Consider the following 16,506-nt stretch of genomic DNA (forward strand, 5'->3'; position numbering starts at 1 on the left):
TGAGAAATATGTTAACAAAAGTTCACAATTTCTCTTGAAATAGTATTCAAAAATGGATTTTTAGAGATCCTGTCTTCTCTCCTTGACATGTTTATGATTGTAACATTATATGCTTAGCAAAATAAAACAAGCAGCTAATTGAATTCTGCAAAAAAATTAAAATGTTAAATAATTAGTACATCAAATAAACACACTACAGTTCTGTAACAAATACTAGATATATTCGTTATATTTGAATAAGTAATAAATGTCAAAATCTGAGAAATCTCTCATACTTTACCTGTTGTTAAGAGAAAAATAAATGCAAATTTATTGTTTTATATTACACATTGTAGTAGTAGCTTTCCAGGTACAATATATTCCTTCACAAATAATGAATGTAATAACAGATTGGTTGTATGTGTTTCAACTTACTCGAACTCAATATAATACAATGATTTGTCAAAAGAACAAAAATAAATTGTAATATTATTACAATAAAAGTATAGGGCTATTCTCTTTTACAAGTTAGGAACAAACTGTGGAATTCAGTTAGATTAATATTTGATGTATGGGAACCATTTAAATCAAATCAGAAAAAAAAAAAAAAAAAAAAAAAAAAAAACACTAAATTAAATTAAGCACAAGGTGTGTCAGCAGAAAAGTGTAGCAATATGAGAGAATTCCCGTTATTTGTTGATGTAGAGTAAAAATTTAGCCACAGTTTTCTTCTAGAAGGGTAATGAAATAATGTATCTTACCTGCTGTGCTGCATTCTGTAAGTTGAGTAATGGTTCACTGCTCCTCTTGAGAAACAGTCTCAACTTATTTTCTTTTGGTGGAGCCTCTTTCTTACGTTGAGGACTTGGGGCTTGATACAGCATCTTGTGAAAAACTCTGTAACACATCTCTCAGTCAGAATGACGTTTCAACCGCGTTTTATAGTAACGTGTTTTATTATACAGTGTCAACCGCAATTAATGTCATTAATTTCAGGCGGTTATTCATTGAGATATTTCGCACAAAATAATTTAAAACAATTTTGCTCATTTTTGCTTCCTTTTCGAGATAAAAATTGTTTTATATGAAACATTTCATTGCGTGTTTTGTGAAAGCCATTGATTTAATACCCAATATGCTCAGTCAGTTTAAGAGAGCAGTGTATAATGATAAGAAATGATTGAAAGAATTTTAGTTTTGTTCTTTAAATATACAGAAATTTTTACGGACAGGAGAAACAAATTGGATTCTGAAAATATGGAAAAGATTATTGTGTCAAAGTTTCATACAGTCATGAAAGAAAATGAATTGTCGATATGAGATTGGTTTTAATCAAATTAGCAATAGCTAATAAGGCAATAACTAAGAAATTAAAATTACATTTTTTCTCTTTATATCCAATAATGTTAATATTTCCCGCTACATGGCGTCTAGTATTCTGTTTCACTTAGGGTCCTAGGAGACTACGGTAAGTCCGCTAGCTCTTCAGCTTTTAGTGCATATCGACAGCCCAGTTCAAAAGGGAAAATCAAAGGACCGTTGAAATTACTCAAAATTCTGTTAACGATGTTTTATATGTACTACAAGTTTCAAATTAAAGTAAGTTTTTTTCTAAAATTTAATTAAATAATAAACTGAATTATAATTAATATTCACGATATTTAAATTCTTACAGAATATCTCAGATGATATGCAACATCCATGAACACATCGCACTAAATCACTTACAGTAGGCCTACATATGGCATATTTTATGCAAGTTATATTTTTAGAGTATTAAAGTTATTAATTATCACAAAATGTTTATAGCAGGTACCATTACAAATCAGCATAATCAATGATATTACATAATATCAATATTTACCACATTGTAATATACATTTTTGAACACTTATTACTTGCAGATTTCTTCCAAATCAAAAAATACGCATATACAGCATAGCTTACGTATTATTCTTAATGCACAAACATATCCTAAAGTGTACGCCCATTCACCGAAAAATTACAAGACATTACTAATATTTGGCCTATACATTTGATATTAACAATTAACCGCGGATCAACTTTACACCACATTTAATATACAAATCAAATTAAATATCTGTTGAACCTAACCCCTTTGTCTCCATATATAACATATAGTATGTAAAAATAAAACATTGTACTAACAACTTAACATGTATGATACAACAATGTAACGTAGTTTCACTCATGATTTAACTATTTATTTTAACCTTTTTAACGTTTATACTTATTTGCAATTTTATCAAACCCAAATAACATGAATGAAATTAATGATTTTTCACACTTCATAATTTTAATATTAATTAAATTTTTAATCAACTTGAGAATTAATTATTGTAACTTTATTATCCCGTGTTATTGTACAATAATTGTAAAATATAATGGATATTGCTTGTATGATTATGATTATTATCATTATCATTATCATTAGGCCTATTATTGTCAATCTGAAGATGCCGTAAAAAGGGAGAAAACGTTCATTATATTCAAATATGTTTGCATAAAGTAATTTGCAATAAACAGATAAGTTTTATGACTGATATTGAAATTTATGTTGTGATTAATTCTATATAATTAATTGGAGAACATAACATGAATAAAATCAGTTGTATTGCAAATGGAATGAATTAAAATGTGCAGTCATGTTAAGGTATGCAGTATCATCACCTGTCCTGGCTTCCTGATGAGAGAACCTGGAAACCCTGATTTGAATGCCAGTGTGAATATGTTGCATGAGCGTAAAATTAATAGGCGACTGTTGTAGACTACACAACAGTTGCAAAGAACGAAAACTTCCACCCTAAAACTGAGATTTTATGCACATGTTCTGTTAATTAGATATGTTACCTGCTTCTGGCTGCTAGAACAGCCTTCACAGCACACACGGGCTCTCTGGTGTCCCCCACGAGGAAGGTCACATCACAAAGTTCGGGCATGCTTGCGAGGAACTTCATATCTTCTGCTAGACCGGACTTGTTCTCGAATGTGCTCAAGTCAGGCTCGTCACTTAGTGGCGGGGCCTCAGCCATGATGGCGCTGCTCGATGCTTCGGGCATTGAGACACCTCAGTGGTCTGCGCCAAGTGCAGACCCTAGCAAACAAAACAAAACCATCAATGTTTTGGAAATTACCTTCATTGAACTTTCAGCCGCTATAAACGAGATAACTACCATCCACCTCCATCCATCCATCCATCCACCCACCCACCCCACTTGTCCGTCCACATTCATTCATAAATTGATCCCAAACTTTTCATCCAAAAACTTTCAAATTCATTTAACTCAACTATTCCAATCAGACCACACAACTCCACCTTGCGATCTATCCATCCAAATTCATCTCCATAAATCGATCCAAACTACAATCCCAATCAGTTCCTCCAAACTGCTGTAATGTTTAAATGTTATATTTTATTTAACGACGCTCGCAACTGCAGGGGTTATATCAGCATCGCCGGATGTGCAGGAATTTTGTCCCGCAGGAGTTCTTTTACATGCCAGTAAATCTACTGACATGAGCCTGTCGCATTTAAGCACACTTAAATGCCATCGACCTGGCCCGGGATCGAACCCGCAACCTTGGGGATAGAAGGCCAGCACTATACCAACTCGCCAATCAGGTTGACTACTGTAATGTCTAATGTCAATCCGTTCCTCTAAAATACTGTCTGTATGATGCCAATCGTTCTTCCAAATTACTGTACAATGCCAACCCGTTCTCCAAACTACCATATAATCCCAGTCCGTTCCGCCAAACTGTAATCCCAGTCCGTTCCGCCAAACTACAATCTTAGTCCGTTCCGCCATACTATAATCCCAGTCCGTTCCGCCAAACTATAATCTTAGTCCGTTCCGCCATACCACAGTCTACTATATACAGTCGCGAAGCTCAATATGTAGTAAAAATGCAAACATTGGTAGTTGCCCACCACTAGGATCGCTACTATCGCCTCATCATCACAGATCTCTCCTAGCAGATGACAAAATATGTTATACTTTCGTTGTCGTGTTCTTTTGGAAAAATTAGCATCTTCCATTATTAAAATTTTAAATGGATAAAGTTCATTTATTATTTTAATGAAGTATATTAAATTCCACCATAAACTCGAAGATACCTGCAAGAAATAGGTTAATATTATTTTTGTTTGTGCAAAACGAACTGAAATTTACTATAAACGCTTCACTCATTCAAGATTATAGCGATAATGAACTATGAAACCAATAAATATTAATTTGCATTTCCCTTTACAACAATAATATAATAACAATAATAATGGAAATATGAAGTAATGGGAGTAACTTACGTGTACCGGTACTTGTAGTAGTTAACAAAGTGGGATGAAGTTAAGCAATAATAATCACACCAGAATTGGAAATAAAACGTGATCAATAAATTTTATTGTAACAGACTTACTTTTTCTAAGTTTCTAGAAACTAGTAACAAATAAAAATAACAACAAAATTAACAGCTATAATTAAAAACATATCCTTTGAAAAAAAAGTAAGCCTAAATTGTCTGAAAATGTACAATTTTTCAAGGAATCAGCTGATACAGACGTAGAATTAGTGCAAAGCTTTTGTTTCTCAGCTGCAGGTAATAACAGAACAGGTTTATTTAAAACGTCAAATAAAGTTGGAACTGCATTCCAGATTAATTTTGTTTGTTTTCATTCATAAATTGTGTGTTTTCGAAATGAAGAGAGCAAAACTTTATATTATTATAAAGATATGCTTCATTCTTTGTCATTAGATCTTCCCTCCTGCTGTTTATTAACCACTTTTTGCATCTATAAGTAAAATAAGAAATAAATATTAGGATTTTTCTTCACGAGCATCAATGTGAAAAACGCAACGACCTAGCACTCGATGGAATTGCGACTCAGTCCACTCTAAATCCAAAGTCGACCGTGGACAGTCTATTGTTTCTAGTTGCTAACCGCTTGGAGCGCTTTATCGCGAGATTTGCAAAAAAACACCTCAAGCTTCGCGACTGTATATAGTAGACTGTGGCCATACTATAACCCCAGTCCGTTCCATCAATCTTTAATCTCAGTCCGTTCCGCCACTCTATAATCCCAGTCTATTGCATCAAACTATAAACCCAGTTCGCTCACCCAAACTATACCTAATCCCAGTCCGTTCCGCCAAACTACAATATTAGTCCGTTCCGCCATAGGCCTACTATAATCCCAGTCCGTTCCGCCAAACTACAATCTTAGTCCGTTCCGCCATACCATAAACCCAGTCCGCAGTCCGTTCCGCCAAACTATAACACCAGTCCGTTCCATCAATCTTTAATCTCAGTCAATAAATAAATAAATAAATAAATAATAAATAAATAAATAAATAAATAAATAAATAAATAAATCAAAGCATCCAGTACCCAGTTTCGTCTATCAATCAAAACATCCAGTTTCTGTTACCTATCAATCAAAGCACCCAGTTTTGCCTATCAATCAAAACACCCAGTTTCGTCTATCTATCAATCAAAGCACCCAGTTTCGTCTATCCATAAATTGAAGCATCCAAGGTAGTATATCTATCAATCAATGTATGCAGATCAAGTGAATTCGTCCAGATCAAACCTCTATGACAGGCATGTCAATTGATGCCCGCAGGAGCAAGAGCGCGCTTTGGAGCCCAGGAGAGCCTGAGCGCTTTACAGCGGAAAGGAAAGAGACAGACGAAAGAGGTGGTATATGCCGCTTGGTCGAGCTATATTCAGGGATGGCCAGCACTAATTTAATAGATAAAGGGAAGAGAACTTATTAAAACTGTATCCATGTTAATTTTTAGATTTGCCTGAGAAGTATAAATGCATCATAAGAATGTAAGTTTTAATTTTAATACTCATTTTTCACAAGTTTGATTTTTTCATTCAAAAGAAATATTTTCTCAACTTTTCGTATAGAAAAGTGAAATTTTCAGGTATAGGCCTATTTATTTAGTAGCCTTACAGAATGTTTTCGTAAATCTAATATACCGTATATACGTATTACTGAAGATAGTGTATTGAAAATTTTGAAAATATTCGCATGGGAATTGTTTGTAAGGAAATGAATTAACAAAGCAACTACTGTTACATCATAAGCAAAAGATACGTGCCCATGTGTTGTAAAAATGTCAGCTCTATAGCTTCAGCAGATTTCGAGAAAATAATTTAATATTCTGATGATAGGAAGTTGCTCACAAATATCACCTTAAAAGCATAATGCGATAAGAGTTTTGTTATGTAATATTAGTTACACTTAAAACAGATACAGTACCTAGGTAACTTTGCTTTGTACTGTAATATTGTTTTGATTAGCTTATTGATTACTTTTGTAAGGCTAAAGATACCATCAATATAAATTCCAAATTATCATGTCATACTCAATCTCTTTCTTGGGAATATCACTTTCTTTATGAATAATGTATTTCATCCACTTAATACAGTATAATATTATACTACTATAGAATTTAAGTGAATATTCCTTCTTAACTCTCTATTATGTTACTAAGATTTAAAACACAAGTGCAATATTAAGAAATCAGTGTTAGTACTTTTGTTTTACAGACAATATAGATAATATTAAACAGAAAGAAGCCATATAAAAATAACGACATAAAATTTCACGTTCCGTTTGAAGTTTGTGCACCACTGTTTTCTTAATCCAACAGGTTGCTTATTCATATACACAACCCTTCCTCTTTCCATACTTAGCGCTTGCTGCCCGCGCACGACGTCAAGGCCAGAAAAATGAGCTTGCTTTGACAGTACTGCTCTATGATGATTAAACTTATAATCAATAGGGAAATGATGGTAGAAGGCAAGGGAGAAAATTCACTGGAATTGTGGCCCATCAGAAATACCACTTAGACTCAACGGGATTTGCACACGTGATCGCAGTGTAAAAAATGAACACATTAGCCGTCGTTCTCATAATGTAAAAAATGTTCTAACGCGCATGTTTCTTCGCATTAAAACACGCAACAAAGAGCTCAATAGTTCCTTAGTACTACTGTGTGGCAACATTTCGATCCACAATACCATTTTGCATTACTTTCATTCCTTTACCATGAATATTTTATTGCGATTTCAACATACAGATTCTTCTATTTAAATAAATAATCCTACTTGAAATGTGCTAGTGGAGAAATGCTGTAACATGAAACACAAACACACAATACAGACACAGGACTTTTATCAACAGTAATCTCACTAGACGTTTTGATTTATCTAGAGAAAATCAAAACTCGATTGGGATTTAATTGACTATTACACGATTAGAAGAAAGTATATAAAGATTAGAAGTAACGAAGTACTCCAATACAATAAAATATTAATTGACTTACGAAAATACAACTGTCTTCAAATGTATTATTGTACCATCTCAACATTACAAATATTACGCTAGATGCATGCTAGATGGCAGTAGTGTCTTTATACAGACACTGTAATGATTACTATTCAATAAATCTTAATATTAAACGTAGTGTCTTTATACAGACACTGTAATGATTACTATTCAATAAATCTTAATATTAAACAATCTCTGTTACGTGAATATCCATAATATCATATAGCAGAAGTTCTTTTTATCCTCTCAGAGCAGAAGCTATAACATAACCAGACATCGGATTCTAGGGCAAATGCCTATTTTGTTTCTTTAGGAGAAAAGTAAAAATAATTATTAATATTTGTGTTTCATGGAAATTGAAAGGTATTCAAATAGTTTTATAGTGCCCTAAAATGCCTTAAAACGGTTATTAGAGCCTAATTTGTTAATATTCGTCTAAAAATGCCTAACTCACTGTAAAGTTTCGCATTTTACTCTTACTTTTTATAATTTATACATGCATTCACTGCGAAATTTAAGGCATTTAAAAAGTGGAAAGTTTGCTTCACACCGGCCATGAAACCATTGATAAAGGAAACAAAATGTTTTGAATCTCACGACACTCGCAATAGATTTCACCGAATTTAACATGTTTGGAGGCATAAATGCCGACAAAGAACCAACCTTAGTTTTGAAGCAGGCAACAATCACAACATGTGCTGCTACCGATTTAGAGATATAGCTACTATACTATAAAAATGACTGTTTTCGGTCTGAAACCGATTAGCTGTACTGCCCTTCAGAGTGTCATAAAATCACAATTTTTGGAGAAAGATTGTTTTTTAAATATTTATAAAAAGTCGTAAAACTGCGAATTAGTAGGGTAAACCGTTACAAAATATTTAAAAGAATGGCCCTCCTAGTGTTAACACTACCAGGAAATGCAACAATAAGTGGAACTTTGTATTTTTGTCCAATTGAATCTCAATAACAACGGTTCATTTGAATGCTCGTTAACAGTTGCTCTTTCCCTCATCTTATTTGTGTTGAGAAGTTTTGAGCGGTAGGATGTTTTCCTGTGAAGTTTAACGCGATAATGCCGAAAAATATAAGTGCAAAATCTACATTGATCCGGCAATGGCTAACAGAATATTCAGAATTCACTTATGATGGAAAAATAATATTCTGCAAGATTTGTAGCAAACAGGTATGTAACAATAGTTGAAATATATAAGTTCTATTAATTTTAATGAGTAGGCCTATAATATTTATACATTGACTGAGGTATAATTCTTTTTAAGACCACTACACTTTAACCTTTTAAATTCCGACAGTTAAAGTATTTGCAGGTCATTAAAATTTTGATTGTTCGAACCCACTAACTTTGTGATAGAAATACGGCAATACAACAATTAGGATTTTATTTTAATTCAGTTTACTTTACATTTTTAGATTTCGCAAGAAAAGAAGTGCCACCTAAAGCAGCATGTGCAAGGAGCGGCTCATAAGGCTAAAGCTCAGCAGAAAATCAACTGCAACAAACTTTACTAACACAGCCTACTTCATCCAATCTCAGCAGCAATTTCTATGCTGATTTAACCAGAGCGTTTGTTGCTGCTAACATTCCCTGGAATGCAATTGAAAATCCGGTTTTAAGACAGTTTTTACAAAAATACTGCAAACAAAATATCCCATCTGAGTCGACCCTAAGAAAAAATTACTTAGACAGAATATACAATGAAACTTTAGCTTCCATTCGGGAGGATATAGGTGATTCTTACATATGGGTCTCTGTGGATGAAACCTCAGATCCTATGAATAGGTATATAGCAAATATGGTAGTAGGAAAACTTAGTCCCGATGGACCTTCGATTCCACACCTCGTATTGTTAAGGAACTTTCGAAAGTGAATAGCCAAGCCATTGCTTATTTTGTAAATAAAGGCCTACAGTCTTTATACTCAGGTAATATAGACGATTCTAAAGTTCTGTTGTTTTGTACTGATGCTGCCTCATACATGGTTGCTGCAGCTCCACTTCTTAAAACGTTTTATCCTAACCTCACGCATGTAACCTGTCTAGCACATGGCCTTCACAGGGTTTCTGAAACAATCCGGAATGAATTTCCTCTTGTCAATTCGTTTATTTCTAACACAAAAAAATGTTTTTGTAAAGCCCCATCCAGGATTTCAATATTCAGAGAGAACTTTCCAGATATCCCACTCCCACCTCAGCCGGTTGTTACACGATGGGGAACCTGGATTCAGTCAGTGGTGTATTATTCTAAGTATTTTAAAGAAGTGGTCACAGTTATTGATAAATTACCTGAAACTGATAGTGCAGCATGTGTGAAAGCAGTGAAAGATTGTCTGAATGACTCACGAGTGAAAAACGATATTGCCTACATAACATCAAACTTTTCTTTCATACCTGCAAGCATTGAACAATTAGAACGTGAAAAACAATCTCTTTGTAGCCAAATAGCAATAGTAAAGGAAGCTCAAGTGAACATACATTCTGCTTTGGGCGAAACTGAGAAAAAAATTAAAAATAAGTGGGACAACGTATTAAATAAGAATGTAGGATTTTCATTGTTGGAAAAAGTATCAAGAGTGATATCGGGGAAAAGTGTAAATGTTCCAGTAAGTATTGATGTTTCTATTGTACCTAATTTAAAATTTGCGCCTCTCACATCAGTTTCGGTTGAAAGAAGTTTTTCTCCTTTCAAAATGATTCTCAGTGACAAAAGGCAAAGGTTAACTGTGGAGAATTTAGAAAAAATTCTGGTGGTGTACTGTGCAGATAATTATAATAAAGTCTGAGCATGGAACTGAATTTCAATAACTTAAAATGAGTAATCTTGATATCAATAATCATTATTTCATTAGTTTCAATATATTAAATTTGTGCAGCTCTGTTTATAAATATAATATAGTATTCTTTTTTAATGTTTAAACATACTTTTTTGTGCGTATTTTAGTGTATAACTAAAAATTTCAGTGAAAGAAATAAGTATGATACCTTGATGTGCCTAAAATGCCTATTTTCATTAAAATAGAGCCTAATTTTACAAATTTTGAGCTTATTTTAAGCGCCTAAAACTGCAATTTTTAGTGCCTAAAAATCCGATGTCTAAACATAACCTAACTAATATACACAAGTGTTAGAAAAGTTTTAATTAACGACGATGACATAAAAAATAAACATGAATAATTTTAAAAGGAATAATTATTGAATGTACAATTTTCAAATTTGTATGTGGTTGGTGGTTCAATTGATGTCCTATTGGACGTGTGCGTAATAGAAGTGGAACTCGTTGATTTAGGCCTACATAGTGTATTCAACTTATTCAGAATTTCCGAATGAATAATTTTAAAAGGAATAATTATTGAATGTACAATTTTCAAATTTGAATGTGGTTGGTGGTTCAATTGATGTTATATTGGACGTGTGCATAATAGAAGTGGAACTCGTTGATTTAGGGGCTACATGGTGTATTCAACTTATTCAGGATTTCCGAATGGTGCTCTTCATTTATTTGTAAATCGGATTTCAGAAGATGCATAGGTATGATCAGTGATTTTTATTAATTCTTGTTCTTGAATGCCAATGCGAGTCATATTTGAAACTGCTGTGCATCGACTGGAGTGGTTTGTAATTTTATATATTTTTTTGACGTCCAGACCAGCGCAGTTTCAAATGTTGGCAAACAAAGAAACAAATGCTAGGGACGCGATAAAATTAAACAAATGCTAGGGACGCGATAAAATTAAACAAATGCTAGGGACGCGATAAAATTGTGCGATAAGCAGCCATGATTGGTTGAAATACGTCCTTTCGTACCGTTTTATTGGTCAAAAGTAGTATGACGTAGTAAGAGTGTAATATGCAAATCAAGATTTCAGGTATCACTCCCTGTAAAGTTGATTTGAATAATTTCAAGGGAAAAATTGTTCCGGAGCCGGGTATCGAACCCGGGACCTTTGGTTTAACGTACCAACGCTCTACCACTGAGCTACTCGGGAACTCTAACCGACACCGATCCAATTTTTCCCTCTATATCCACAGACCTCAAAGTGGGCTAACAACCGTCAAGCAACCAACTTCGAGTGCACACTAACTCCGTGTGACTTAAATTGTGGTTTTCTGTTAACGAACAGTGACGTGTATTATGCAAATCAAGATTTCAGGTATCACTCCCTGTAAAGTTGATTTGAATAATTTCAAGGGAAAAATTGTTCCGGAGCCGGGTATCGAACCCGGGACCTTTGGTTTAACGTACCAACGCTCTACCACTGAGCTACTCGGGAACTCTAACCGACACCGATCCAATATAGAGGGAAAAATTGGATCGGTGTCGGTTAGAGTTCCCGAGTAGCTCAGTGGTAGAGCGTTGGTACGTTAAACCAAAGGTCCCGGGTTCGATACCCGGCTCCGGAACAATTTTTCCCTTGAAATTATTCAAATCAACTTTACAGGGAGTGATACCTGAAATCTTGATTTGCATAATACACGTCACTGTTCGTTAACAGAAAACCACAATTTAAGTCACACAGAGTTAGTGTGCACTCGAAGTTGGTTGCTTGACGGTTGTTAGCCCACTTTGAGGTCTGTGGATATAGAGGGAAAAATTGGATCGGTGTCGGTTAGAGTTCCCGAGTAGCTCAGTGGTAGAGCGTTGGTACGTTAAACCAAAGGTCCCGGGTTCGATACCCGGCTCCGGAACAATTTTTCCCTTGAAATTATTCAAATCAACTTTACAGGGAGTGATACCTGAAATCTTGATTTGCATAATACACGTCACTGTTCGTTAACAGAAAACCACAATTTAAGTCACACGGAGTTAGTGTGCACTCGAAGTTGGTTGCTTGACGGTTGTTAGCCCACTTTGAGGTCTGTGGATATAGAGGGAAAAATTGGATCGGTGTCGGTTAGAGTTCCCGAGTAGCTCAGTGGTAGAGCGTTGGTACGTTAAACCAAAGGTCCCGGGTTCGATACCCGGCTCCGGAACAATTTTTCCCTTGAAATTATTCAAGAGTGTAATAGTCATAGAAATTTATGATCTGGTAGAGGGTAACAGAGAAGACAAGGTGATGCAGAATGTTAAGGAAAGTGCGTATTTACAAGTAATGAACTATATTGAAAGGAAACATAATTTTGTGAGATGTATTCGGCCCAGTCAAATAATTTAAATTTGAGGTACAGCATTTAATGATATTAAATATGCAGTGTCTATATTATACAGTACAGACATACACGTTTCCTCTGAAAGATTCAAAGTAATTCTTATGATGAACATGCTCAGTACACTAAGACGCAAGGTGGTTAACTATGCTGAAGATCATCTTAGTTTTAATTTGTTTAAAATTTTATACATTTCTGTAATTATGTCCTTTTAATTAGTTTATTTTACGACCCTTCATCAATTGCGATGGTTATCTAGCGTCTGAGTGAAATGAAGGTGATAATGTCAGTGAAATGAGTCCAGGGTCCAGCGCTGAAGTTACCCAGCATTTGCTCTTAAATGGGTGAGGGAAAAGCTAGGTCCGCTCATTACTTCGAAACTCCTTAAAATTACTCTGCATTCCGAGCGCATACATGAACCACAAATCGTTTCAACTACGAAATAAAATAATAAAAATTTAAAATTAATTTTTTTCCCTTTATTTGACAATTTTTGTACACTGGTACTTCAATTTTACTCAAATATTTAACATCACAATAATATGAGACTTGTGGAGAGGATGACGTCCAATAACGTTCCTCAAAGCATTAATAAATCAGTGTGTCTTTTCCTCTTGAGGCGATGATCAGATCGTGCAGGGGGCAGGTTCCGAGGAATCTGGTTGATTAAGCTGTTAGAATGTGTTGACAATGTTGCATATAACCGTGTGTAGGAAAAATGAATTACAGTCTCTACCTTGGATATATCTAGACCTGAATGAACTGTTTCATTTCTCATGTACCATGGTGCTCCAGTGATTATCCTTAGTGCCCGATTGTGGAATGTTTAAATACGCTTGATTTGGCTTATAAAAGCCGATCCCCATAATGAACATTCATAGAGCCAAATAGGTTCAAGAAGCATTGATATATTAACCTTAAAATTATATATTTCAACAAAACTTTTCCATCCGCCACGCATAGATATACAATACCGATTACCGTAAAAAATACAATGCTCACATAAAACATGCTAAATTAATATTATAAAGTTAAACACCATAATGACAGTTTCCCCAATCTTTACCCAAAAGCATGATGGTGATACTAGTTATATTAGTAGCTGTGAAATTCCCTTATATAGATCTAAAAGGTACACAGAAAGTGAACCGTAGTTCATGTCAATTTCAGGGGATTCATCTTTGATATATTTCGAACAGAAAAGTTAAATACAATTTTGATCGTTTTTGCTTATGTTTTGAGAAAAAAATGTTTTAAATGAAACGGTGAGTAACATATTTTAGGGAAACTACTGACTAAATTTCCAAAATTATCAGGAAATTTAAGACAGCAGTGAACTATAATAAATGAATGAGAGAATTTCAGTTTTGTCCCAAAAATCTGCAGAAATATGATCCGAACAAATGTACATTTTCGTTCATCAGAGTAATTTAAAGTGTATGGAACCATTACAACACTATAATTATATAATAGTATATTACGATACAAGGTTGGAAAGTGCTTTTTATAAAATCGAGGAAAAGTTTGAAAAACGAGCAGAACGATTTTGTAATGCACTTCACAAACGTGTATTATACATATTTTGCACGACATACTTTTAAAATTGCAAATACAATATATTTTTCATCGAAAATTTAGAAAAATATTATTCCAAAACCTTTGCAAAATTTCACTGTAATGGTAACTAAGCAAAATAAGAACACTGTAATGGTTCTATTTCAGTATAGTTTTATGTTATGTAGAATGGTTTGCCTAGCAACAAGTTTCTGTGTGGAAATTCTAACTTTCAAGGCCTAAAACAATAGCTGTAAATACAACAAAAAAACACGATCATGCAAAAAAGGTTATTGCGTGGAGTTAACAGATGTACTACAGCTTGCGTATACGTTAGATCGACGGAGAAGAGAACAAGACATATAAACATAAACAAGTGCGTTTAAGGACATCTATAAATTTACTTTTTCTTATGTAAGTTTATCTGTTAACTATTTCAAAAATTAAAATGTAAGGCAACTATTTCTAATTGGCAGGAGCAAAATACTCCTTACAGCGTCTCTCTGCATATTTAAAACAGAGAAATTAAACAGTACACCATCTACATATTTGACAACATTATAAACAATCTATAATGACAATGACTTTCCACTCCCCTATTTACCGTAGAATACGTCTGATAGAGGGGTTGTTCACTGGAACACAGATTACGTACATTCGGCCACTGATTACAACGTTGCATGATGACACAATTTAAGTAGATGTTTAAAATTGCACGGTTTTCTGGAAAACCAAAATACAGCAAAATGGTACTTGAATTTTTTGTCACTCTTTATAAAATGAATTATCCACCAAAATTAATGACCAGAGAGCGAAACTTGTTGCCCGATGAAACAGATTTGCTGTTCCTTAACTATAGATACGGGTTTGTTTACTTGCGCGTGAGCAGAGTCATGTTCAGCAGTGGAGAGGGATAGGCAGAGATCACAGATTTCCGCATGATGACATAAAGCGTAGAATGAATATAGTACTTTCTAATAATTAGACGAGTCGGTAGGCAAATTAATTAACCATTTCAGTTTCGACTTGAAGACTGAAATATAAAAATTATTTAAGCATATCAGTAAACTAGTGATTAAAAAAATTGAAAAAATACGAGTTACAAGACTTCATATTCATTGTTTGTAAATTTAAATTACTTATTCAATCCAGAAAATTTTGTAAAGGTAAATGGTAATAATGTTAATGCACTCACAGAAAGGGTTAAAACAATGAGTTACTTCAAGGATACAAAAGTACTGATTACAGTGTATCATTTCTCACTCTGAAATAGTTTTGAAATAATCATCCAACACTTTCAATGTTAAAGTTGACGTGACTGAAGCATTACAAACTCTCATGTTGAATTACCCTGAATTTACACCTTATGTGTTGAAATGTATCTGGGTTCTTTGTGCATCTGTTGAATAAAATGATGTATGAAATCTTTTTTAAAATTATTATAACGTCTAATACGTAAGATATGGATGTTTTTTCACGTAAAAATCTCTTTCCAATTTATATAAAATTATTGCGATTATCTTACAACTAATTACCGATAAAACGCCAAATATAATTTTTTATCGCGATTTTTTTCCGAAATTTATACGGAATTCTGTGGTCTCTAGCCCATGATGCAAGTTGCTCTCACAATTGATAAAGCATCGTAAAATAATCAATTAAAAAGTTACTCGTCGACTGCAACACAAAGCAAGTAAATAGCGAACTAAGGCACAGTAGTACAACGGACCCACGCTGCCTTCTACTGTATACAGTAGAGGGACTCTAGTACACAGTTAACCTGAAACCACTTGCCTCTCTCCCATCGGCCAACAAGTTTCGCTCCCTGTTAATGACCTAATTAACGGTTCACTCTATATACTCTGAATTTTAGAGGTCTGTATGCATATAGTATAAACAATTTGAACGGTAAACTAACGTGTTGCTTTCTTGGAATGTAAAGAGTGTTTTTTGTTTTTTTGAGAACGAAAGTATTTTCTTATTCTGCCCCATAATAAATAATTTATTTGTGCCACTTAAATGGTAATTCAAGTAATACCGAACAGTATCGTCAAAAAGTCTTGTCCTGCAAAACGATAAAGGAATGAACTGTTACGAAACTGACAAAATTTATAATAAGGAAGTATATTTGCGACTTTTTCTAGTAAAAATATCCACACACGCGCAGAATAGCTCCTGCAAGAATTATGTGATCACCTTGCAGCTGGCTGATAAATAACAATTTTATTGCTTATAAAATGTTGACTATCACTGCTTTAGACGTCAGCCTGTTGCATCTGTAATATAGATATTGAGTAGCTCCCAAGTCACGTGCACAAAATCCATACAAACGGACGACTTTGTACTTTGACTAAGAGGACTTTCTTCCACTGCAAGAACTGAAGTAAACTTCATTTAAAACGCTACAACTGAAGTAATTTCTTATTCATTAAACTCTACAGAAGTTAT

The 16,506-nt window shown here is 34.0% G+C and overlaps 1 protein-coding gene across 2 annotated transcripts in view; it reads right to left on the reverse strand.

Annotated features, from left to right (window-relative positions):
- gprs (speckle type BTB/POZ protein) overlaps nucleotides 1-16,506 on the reverse strand; it is a 206,798-nt gene that overhangs the window by 128,771 nt on the left and 61,521 nt on the right. For both annotated transcript variants that reach the window (XM_069822467.1, XM_069822459.1), the window contains exons 2-3: nucleotides 2,851-3,094; nucleotides 741-876 (exon numbers count right to left, since the gene is read on the reverse strand). In XM_069822467.1, coding sequence (XP_069678568.1) covers nucleotides 741-876; nucleotides 2,851-3,059 — 345 coding nt within the window. In that variant the 5' untranslated portion in view covers nucleotides 3,060-3,094. The remainder of the gene's footprint in view (nucleotides 1-740; nucleotides 877-2,850; nucleotides 3,095-16,506) is intronic.

The sequence above is a fragment of the Periplaneta americana genome, chromosome 1 (assembly GCF_040183065.1).
Source record: "Periplaneta americana isolate PAMFEO1 chromosome 1, P.americana_PAMFEO1_priV1, whole genome shotgun sequence".
In the NCBI taxonomy this organism is placed as follows: domain Eukaryota; kingdom Metazoa; phylum Arthropoda; class Insecta; order Blattodea; family Blattidae; genus Periplaneta; species Periplaneta americana.